This window comes from Elaeis guineensis, chromosome 15, assembly GCF_000442705.2.
Source record: "Elaeis guineensis isolate ETL-2024a chromosome 15, EG11, whole genome shotgun sequence".
In the NCBI taxonomy this organism is placed as follows: Eukaryota; Viridiplantae; Streptophyta; class Magnoliopsida; order Arecales; family Arecaceae; genus Elaeis; species Elaeis guineensis.
The window spans coordinates 69,582,538-69,592,711 of record NC_026007.2 but is presented as its reverse complement, the minus strand read 5'-3'; the positions used below and the strand labels follow the sequence as shown (position 1 = coordinate 69,592,711).

Genomic DNA, 10,174 nt, shown 5'->3' with positions numbered 1-10,174 from the left:
GATCTATGCATGATACCTCTAAATTTGAAACATCATCATCAAGCACTCCTGGCGTTAAGCCATCTACTCCCCTGTATCAAATTAACATATCCTCAGTTCTTGGATGTTTATCAATTTATAAGATAAGTATACAGGAAAATTAACGTCACGATGCAAAAATAGAAAAGGTTAATTACTTCCAACGAATTCTGTTCTTAAGTTTCTTTTCTATCAGTCCAATCCCTTCAAGGACATTTGTGACGTCATATATCCTTCTCTTTTGGACCTATATAATCAGAAACATTTCATTAAGTCTTCGTAAAAAGGAGAAAGAATTGAATGAGCATTTATCAGCTCACCTCCAGTGTTTCTGCAACTTTATTCAGATCAAGGATGCCATCCTGTGCAAGCTTAAGTAAATTGATAGACTTTTTTGTTAAAAAAAATGTTTGGTACAATCAAACAATACCATAGAAAATCAGGCTTCTAAATATTGACCATATGCTCATTAAGTCAGAGTGGAGTTTGCTACTAATGCCAGTCTTAAAATGTGGATAAATGACAGGTTGTATTATTAAAAAAAAAAAAATGCAATATCAAACAGCTTAATAGATTTTTTTTATAAAAAAAGTATTATATAAAGAAAGCAGCTACTCTCAAATTGGTCCATTAGGGAGGTCCAACACCCTCTTGTTCTTCTAATTACTGGTCCAGCCACTGGGTGAATCAGTTGAAAATAACACCATAGAAAATCAGGCTTCTAAATATTGACCATATGCTCATTAAGTCGGAGTGGAGTTAGGTACTAATGCCAGTCCTAAAATGTGGATGAATGACAGGTTGTATTATAAAAAAAAAAATGCAATATCAAACAGCTTGATAGATTTTTTTTTTTTTTTTAAGCATTATATAAAGAAAGCAGCTACTCTCAAATTGGTCCATTAGGCAGGGCCAACACCCTCTTGTTCTTCTAATTACTGGTCCAACCAATGGGTGAACCAATTGAAAACAAAATTATTGATGATCACTGCTTCATCAAGTAGAACATCAAAGTACCAAATTATCATACATTAACTGAAAGCGAAACAGCATCAACGCACTGCAAATATTCTAAAATTTTCAGATATTTCAAAAGGAGAACCATCTCAAATAATCGATCAGAATAGAGCTCATTTTCGATCAAATTAGTCGAACAAACATTCTAAAGCAGAGATCGTTATCATGAGAACAGTGTCCCATAAATTGAAAGTTTTGTAGCCAAAGAAGAATCCCTTCGATCAAAAATCCCCAAATCCTACCAAATATCATGCTTCCACCAAGATTAAGCTCTCAAAGCCTCAACGGACCATCTCACACCGCCACAACTCATGGAAAATCCCATATACTTCATCCAAAAGCCCAATCGGAACCTAAGAAACCCCTCTAATCTCTCCTTCCCCACAGATCTCTGAAAAAGATGATGAAATGAAAAGAAAATGAAGCAAAAACAACAAAAAAATGATCATCTATGGGGAAAAGGTCTTACACTAAAATTTTTTTCCGTCTTTCATCTGTTTTCGTCGATCTTTCTATTATTTTTTTCCATCCTCAGGAGTCCCAACCAGGTGGGAGCTTGAAGCGGCCGAATAGGGAAGCTTAGACGATAGCCGGAGTTTTGTGTTGGCTAATTTTTCCTTTTCCTTTTTTTTTTTCTTTTCATTTCTTTCTCTTATTCGGAGATCTATGGGAAGGAAAGCACCTGAGGGAAATCAAAGTAGAAGGCCGACCGGCGGGCGGTGGCGGACACCGGCGAGGAGAGCGGGGAAGAGGTCGGCGTCCGCGACGGCTCGGGAAGGGTCCGAAGCAAAATGAAAAAAAACAAAAAACTTGCCGGAAAAAAAAAGCCCATTGAGGGAGATCTATGGCAAGGAAAGCACCTGAAGGAGATTGGAGAAGAAAGCCGACGCCGGTGACAATAAGGAAGAAGGCGACGCCGGAGACCGGCGGCAGGTAGCGAGGAGATCAGGGAGGAGGTCAGCGTCTCTCTTTTTACAGAGATCTGTGGGAAGGAAAAAACCTGAGCGAGAGGAAGACGATGGGCGAGACCGGCGGGAGGTGGCGGAGACCGGGGGGAGGTGGCCGCTTCGAGGGTTCTCTCGAAAAAAAAAAAAAACCGTACCGGAGAGGGGGAAAAAACCACGTGGCTCTAAGTTGGACACCACACGTGGCATACTGGGACACGTCGACAGGCTGCCATGTGGCGCGTTGGGAGAGCGCAGGGCGCGCTTTAATGGATTGTAATCATGGTGTAGATATAGATACAGATGTGTGGCAGTCCCTGTCACTATTTTTCTCAAAAAAAAGATTGGACAGGATTTCGCTATATTGAATCACCTAAGTCAGGATAGGTCCAACTGTATTAGGTAATTAAAAATTAAAAAAATATTTTAAATATTTTTATTAGCTTGATATTAAGTCAGCTAAGATCTTCTTCGTGTGCACTTGCGTGATTTATCACTTAGTGTGATTATAAATATAATTAAATAAAAATTTAAATATTTTTTTATAAAATATATGTATAAATTTATTTATTTATTATATTAGATCGACCTGTCCACTAGGTTAGGCTTTGCTTGGGTCACGCCCATATTTGGATTGGGTTAAGCCGTGCCTTAACCCAACCTGAATTAAGTTCTACTCTTGATCCCAGATCCATCAAACCTTGCTCCCACCCGATATCCATATAAATCGATTAGGCTTTTCAAGGCCAATGGCACAATGAGATGCTCATTACAATTGAGTGCACCTCACCATAGCTTGAATCCACTAGCTGGCACACACCATCTTCAGCATGAACTCCATGTTGGAATCCAGGTAGTGGCATCCCATCATATGTCTCAACGAGAATTGAGTACCAATAATTACATAAATCTTCGTCGTGTATGAACTAAAGCAGCATGGTGCATTTAAAAATAGGCACATGATGCCAGAAGTTTTTATAGATTCGAAGAGAAAGCTGGTTGATGGCGAGCCAAATACCCTTTGGAGCCAGTATTTATGAATTCTTTGCCACCATTCCATAAAAAATTAAGCAGGAGAGGCCTTCAGGCTTGGGCATTTGTTCTGTAACTAGCGCTATGCGGTCCCACTCTATTGCAAAAATCTTCCTTTCAAACCAAGGAAATCCAAGGGGCAAAAATGTGATTGGAATTCCCAAAACCCCACCAATGGTGGCATTCCCACTGTCCAATTGCCATGGATCCATCTTTGGGGATGACTTCCCAGAATTTTATCCTCTACATCAAAATTATTATTTTTTCTCTGATAAGTTTCCTCAAAACTCTTTGAAACCACAAATGAAGCCCACAAGCCATCAAATTAACAATTCATCAAAGAGACAAAAAGGCAGATTATAAATCAAATAAATGGATACAACTCACCCACGTGTGTGCTCGGCTGACAATAAAATTACTTCATTTTATCTATATGGACCATCAGATTTGAATAGGAACTTGGTAGAAAGGGACCCCTTCCAAGTGTGCCACACACCACCCACATATGAGCCATCGCAGCACCCTACCACAATTTAGGCCATTATACATTCATGCATCAACAACTTTCTGGATCCTTCAAGAAAGAAGATAAGATACTCGAGGAGAGTGACAATTCAAACCTGGTTGAAAGACCTCGAAGCATCGAAGTATAATCTGAAGAATGTTCTGTTGCATGAACTTCAAAGATGCAATGCAAGTTAAAATGTTCCTCAAATCTCCCATCCTTTCCACCTGTCCGTTTCTTTCTTCTATAAGAAGATTCAAACTGCCCATTTCCTTGCATCCTTGAAAGAATCTAGCTTCATGCCCTTAATTTGGCCAAATGGATTAATAAATTTGATTCCCTGCCGGACATAGGAGAAATTATTAGTTAGAATAGTTCATCACGTGTATCTTATACCAGCCAATAACAAGCCAACACACTATCCAAAAAAGTTAACTTTTTTTTCTTTAAAAAAATAAAAGTTATGAGCCGGCCAATCATAGTTAATAGTGAAATCTTTGTCTACTTAAAATTTTTAATAAAACTTAGATAACAGTATATCTTTTTTTAATAATAAATGATGTGCTAATTTGTTACTGGCTAAGCAAGATACACATGGTGGAACCGTTGTAATCAATAATTTCTCCATGTACAAAGATAAGGATGAGAAGGAGAAGAATAGAGGAAAGAACATTTTAGCCTACACACATCCACGGCTCAGCATAACGCTACTACCGTTCAGGCTATTTAAACTGTCCTCCACATTCCCTCCAGACCCATCAACTGCCAGAGCCCAACTGACCTTGTAGAATAGAAGCAGCCCCAATCCAAAACTTCCATCTTCCAGTTTTGTAGCCTAGATTGGAACTCAGAAGTGTTCTCCTATCTGAGAAGCAATATGCCACCTGCACTCTCTCTCACAACAGCCCATCTTCCTATCTGCAAGTCCCAGGAGATCTCCAAAGAGAATAATATCAAAACCCCTCTTAGAGGAGAGAATCCAAATCAGAGAACACTCCTAGATGTCAATCTTCGCAGAAGGAAGCTACTAAAATCTGCTGGCCTGGGACTTATAGGCACTGGGTTTGGTGCAGTTCGGCCAACAAAGGCTGAGCCAGAAAGCCCTCAAGCTTCTACTTCCAGCAGGATGTCGTACTCGAGATTCCTGCAGTATTTGAATGAAGGAGCAGTGAAGAAGGTGGACCTGTTCGAGAAGGGCACCGTTGCCATCGCCGAGATCTCCAACCCAGCCCTGAATAGAATCCAGAGAGTCAAAGTGGAGCTGCCAGGACTGCCGAAGGAGCTGCTGAGGAAACTGAAAGAAAAGGATGTGGATTTTGCTGCTCATCCAGTGGAACCCAATGTAGGACTTGCAATCCTGGATTTTTTGGTGAACTGGGGATTCCCTTTGCTCCTTCTTGGATCATTGTTTCTGAGAACTTCATCGGCGAATACTCCGGGAGGCCCCAACTTGCCTTTTGGCCTGGGAAGGTAATGTCTTCTTACGCAAGGAGAAGTTTCTTAAGTTTTGTCTGAGGAGAATTTAACTTCTGTTACTTGCATCTGTAGTCATAGTTCATGTTAACATGACCACCAGGATTTTTTAATGCTGAATTGGATCTGTAGTGTATAACCAGCTTTGCTATAAATTCATTAATATTAATTGAACTCTGAACAGATCTAAAGCAAAGTTTCAGATGGAACCAAACACAGGAATCACATTTGACGACGTAGCCGGTGTTGATGAAGCAGAGCAAGACTTCAAGGAGATTGTTGAGTTCTTGAAGTCCCCAGAGAAATTTGCTGCTGTGGGAGCAAGGATCCCAAAGGGTGTTCTTCTAGTTGGGCCACCTGGAACTGGGAAGACATTGCTGGCTAAAGCCATAGCAGGGGAGGCAGGGGTTCCTTTCTTCTCCTTGTCAGGTTCTGAGTTCATTGAGATGTTTGTCGGTGTAGGGGCTTCGAGAGTTAGGGATTTGTTTAATAAGGCAACAGCAAATTCTCCATGTCTGGTCTTCATTGACGAGATTGATGCAGTAGGAAGGCAAAGAGGAACTGGAATTGGAGGAGGAAATGATGAAAGAGAACAAACATTGAACCAACTGCTTACTGAAATGGATGGTTTCAGTGGGGACAGTGGAGTTATTGTAATTGCTGCGACGAACCGACCAGAAATTCTTGATTCAGCCTTGCTGAGACCAGGAAGATTTGACAGACAGGTAAGGATTCAGCTGTTTTATTTAGTCAAGGAAACCAAAGGTTCACTAAGCCAAACACATTAGTATAGTTATTTCAAACAAGCTCTTCTACAATAGCAACACAATCCATGTGATCTTATTAGATGCACAAGAATTTCAGAATTACATAACTAAGAAAATGATAGCATGATGTAGAGGAAGATACCCAACAAAGTCATGAAGCATCACGACAATTTTTTTTTCTTTAGAAAAAGACACTAACGAATATGTTTCTGAGCTCCAGGCTCCAGACACAGTGCAATGAGAAGCACATTTGATATTGACTTTGAAACTATATTATAACAGACCTCATAATTCTCATTGTTTTCAGACAATTTTTCTTGCATTGGATAAAAGATGCAGTTTTTGCTAGATGATGAAGTATACCTAAGAATATGAATCAGCCAGATTATTAGTATGTTACCATTAAGTGAACCATGTAAATGGAGAACAAGTTGTTGAATTGCAATGTTCACTGTACAAATTAGTACTCCAGCAAAAATTGGGGGAAAACTATAAAATTTTACAAATCAGCATGAGATAAAAATGTCACAATCTACTTAAAGTACACTAGCAAATTCATGTTTATCCATGTTACTGTATTTGTTTAATTTCAACTGAGTGGACATTAGCAAAGTAAAAATGATGCTCCACGCTAAGGTTGCCATGTTTACACTCTGCTTTGGATGCCACATGTAGTTCATTCCTACATAAATTCAGTGGTTTTTTTTAATTTTATTTAGAACTCATTAGATGACATGAGTAACTGTATCCGAGTATTAAATTTAGGTAATTTCAGAAGTTTTTTGTCAATTATAAAATATTGTTTTCACAATATTTGTTACAAGTAATGTAGCAGATATAGCCCATGTAAGGTCTCTGTTGAACTGGCAGCTATTGACCTCATGGTGAGAAAGTTGCTTACTTCTATAAATTTCTACAACTACTGCTCTTCTATGTATCGACAAAAATATGAAAAAGCCTACTTTATTTATTTTCTTTGGCAAATGTTCATGACTTCACCTTTTCTTTATGAAGTTGGAAGCACATGATATTGTTATTTGGACCATCTCATGTTTGATCGTCTGATCTTGGTCTCCTTTATGTTCGCAATCATTAACCAATACCGAAGCTAACCTTTCTAAAAATGATAATGTATATTTTTGATTGGAAACCAGCAACAACAAAACAAAGCAAATATGTAAGTTTTCAGAAATATAATGTATGGTCCTTTTTTTTTGACAGGTGACGGTCGGATTGCCTGATGTCAGAGGAAGGGAAGAAATACTGAAGGTCCATAGCAGCAACAAAAAGCTTGACAAGGATGTCTCTCTCAGTGTCATAGCCATGAGAACACCAGGGTTTAGTGGTGCAGACCTAGCAAATCTGATGAATGAAGCAGCTATTCTTGCAGGAAGAAGAGGCAAAGATAAAATAACAGTGAAAGAGATTGATGATTCAATCGATCGGATTGTTGCCGGCATGGAAGGAACCAAGATGACAGATGGGAAAAGCAAGATGCTGGTAGCCTATCATGAGATTGGGCATGCCATTTGTGCGTAAGTCCTGAACTCCCACCACCCCCACCTTGCCTTTTGTTTCAGCCTTTTCTCTTCTATATGTTAGCAGCTATGCAATATCTCTCTCTCCCTCTCTCTCTCTCTCTGTGTAATATGTGTAGCCAAGGAAACAGTGCTTAATGAGTCTTTGTCCATGCCAATGGGACTTTAGTTCCCTAGTTGGCACCTCTCCTCAGCTCATGCTATGGGGAGAGGTTCCTAGTTTAAATCTAGAAGGTGGTAGTACCACCATTCATATTCTCAAATAAAAATGGGGAAAAAAAAAAAGGTTTGATTAATTAGTCATTTGAGATGAAAGAAGAAAGCAATCTGAAAAATAACCCTCTTTACTAGTTTTTCATATGCACATTCAGTAATATAAATGTATCAATGTCAATACATCCTACCAATGGATTCCCTTAACCCACCGATGCATTTAAGCTCTGATTGAAGATTTTTATGTTCTGATCTCTAAATCTTCCTGTTCATGATATTTTGTATCCATACCATATAGATATTCTACCATTCTTTAGTAAATCTGGGGTAAAGCGTCTTACTTACTTGATCATTACTTTCAAAAAAAAAAATGATGGAGATTGCTTTCTTCTGTTTATGATACAACAGAAAATTTAAAAAAAAAAAAAGATATTTTCTGATCAACATGCAAAACTATGAGGACCAGAGTCATCTTTAAAAATAAAGAGGATAAATAGTGTGTCAATAATGGCAGGATGTGATGGTTACAAACTATTGGACACATGCATATCTAGATCATAACAATATCCATGAAATCACCAACAAAGCTATAAGCTAGTTGTAAAACCATTAGATATCAAGCCTCACTTTCTTTCTCGGATGAATACGTCCACTCCAAGGACCTAAGTGATTTATCACATACAGGACACTCACTCCTGGGCATGACCCAGTGCAAAAGGTTACTCTAATTCCCCGGGGCCAAGCTCGAGGTCTTACTTGGTTCCTTCCAGCTGATGACGCAACTCTTATATCAAAGCAACAAATCTTTGCTAGAATAGTCGGAGGCCTTGGAGGTCGCGCAGCAGAGGAAGTAATATTTGGTGAATCAGAGGTCACTACTGGTGCAGCTGGAGACTTGCAGCAGATAACGCAGATTGCAAGACAGGTATATTTTTTGTTTAGGCTTATTTAGTGTAACATCCTTTGCTTCTTAAATTAAAGAGGAGGTTCTTGCTTTGTGATTCTTACCAGATGGTCACCATGTTTGGGATGTCTGAGATTGGGCCATGGGCACTGACGGATCCAGCAGTTCAAAGCAGTGATGTAGTATTGAGAATGCTGGCTAGGAATTCGATGTCCGAAAAACTTGCAGAAGATATTGACAAGTCAGTGAAAGCAATAATTGACAAAGCTTATGAAATTGCAAAGACTCACATAAGGAATAATCGAGCAGCTATGGACCAGTTGGTTGAGGTGTTGCTAGAGAAGGAAACTCTCACTGGAGATGAATTCAGAGCCATTTTGTCCGAATTCACCGATGATGAGGTGGACAGAAGCGAAAGGCAACCTGCTACTGAGCTGGTTGCAGCTTGAGTCATCCAATTCATGTATGCTGTAGTTCCTCATGACAGAAATGTAAGCCTGATATTGTTAAATAACATGAAGCCTGTTTAGCAGTAAATGCATTGTTTATGTGAACGTTTTAGATTTTGCATATGTCCATAAATTATAATATTCAATTCTAGGGTTTACAAAAGCACTTCACATTATATTGATTCAAAGAAATTTTTGCAGATTAAATAGATTGCATATAGCAAAATATGTTTGTTTGTGAAACTCCAACCATATATTGAGGTGCTATAATATACATGCTAATAGACTGATAAGAGATGGTAACATTCCTAATAGACTAACCATATTTGGGGCTTATTGAAGGAAAATAGCAGTTCTACTAAATTTTGCTCCACCAGACAAGCAGAATACAAATTTGTAGAGAGACTAGTTAGTCTGTCTTGCAATGCAATGTAAAATACATGCCTATGGCCAGGAGCATGCAAGCTGTGTCTTCGACAACAGAACTCCTTTTCGATCAATGTGGAATTGGTGCTATGCTGAATAATTGCATTGTACACAAACAATCTTAGCTAGCCCAAGCATTTCTTTCCAACAAAGGTGCAACTATAGAATCACTGTTATATATAAATCTTAATGATCCATCTCGAGGATCACTCGGTCCAAGTTGCAATATCATTGCTTGGTTGAGTTGGCTATCAGATTGCTAACATTTGGGTCAGATGTAGGTTAACCAAGGCAATGTTTCTCATGGTATCATTTATGCCTACATATATATATATATATATATATATATATATATATATATATATATATATAGGATCACTCGGTCCAAGTTGCAATATCATTGCTTGGTTGAGTTGGCTATCAGATTGCTAACATTTGGGTCAGATGTAGGTTAACCAAGGCAATGTTTCTCATGGTATCATTTATGCCTACATATATATATATATATATATATATATATATATATATATAATGTAGGTTAACCGAGGCAATGTTTCTCATGGTATCATTTATGCCTATATATATATATATATATGTTTGCTTTTTATTATCTAATGATCAGCACTAGCATATTTCAGTACTGATTTTATTCTGCATTATTTGAAAGTTAACTTTACTGAATCACCAGTCAAATTTCTAAAAATTTAAGCTATGTTTAGTATGCACAAGCCAAAGCCAAAATCGTGACCCATCAAACCCCAAATTTGAAAGCAGATACATTTTAGTTGCAAGAATTATTATAACGATTATGCAATAGATAAACTTAATAAGTTATCTGTGATGATGGACAACAAAAACTTTGTGAGGATTCTATGGCGTATGATACTA

General features: G+C 38.3%; 1 protein-coding gene across 1 annotated transcript in view; it reads left to right on the top strand.

The window, feature by feature from the left end:
* The first annotated feature begins 4,261 nt into the window (after window positions 1-4,261).
* Window positions 4,262-10,174, top strand: part of LOC105058308 (ATP-dependent zinc metalloprotease FTSH 6, chloroplastic) — a 15,056-nt gene continuing 9,143 nt past the window's right edge. Inside the window, exons 1-5 of the mRNA XM_073249204.1 lie at window positions 4,262-4,986; window positions 5,174-5,714; window positions 6,978-7,291; window positions 8,192-8,432; window positions 8,519-8,848. Coding sequence (XP_073105305.1) covers window positions 4,394-4,986; window positions 5,174-5,714; window positions 6,978-7,291; window positions 8,192-8,432; window positions 8,519-8,848 — 2,019 coding nt within the window. The 5' untranslated portion in view covers window positions 4,262-4,393. The remainder of the gene's footprint in view (window positions 4,987-5,173; window positions 5,715-6,977; window positions 7,292-8,191; window positions 8,433-8,518; window positions 8,849-10,174) is intronic.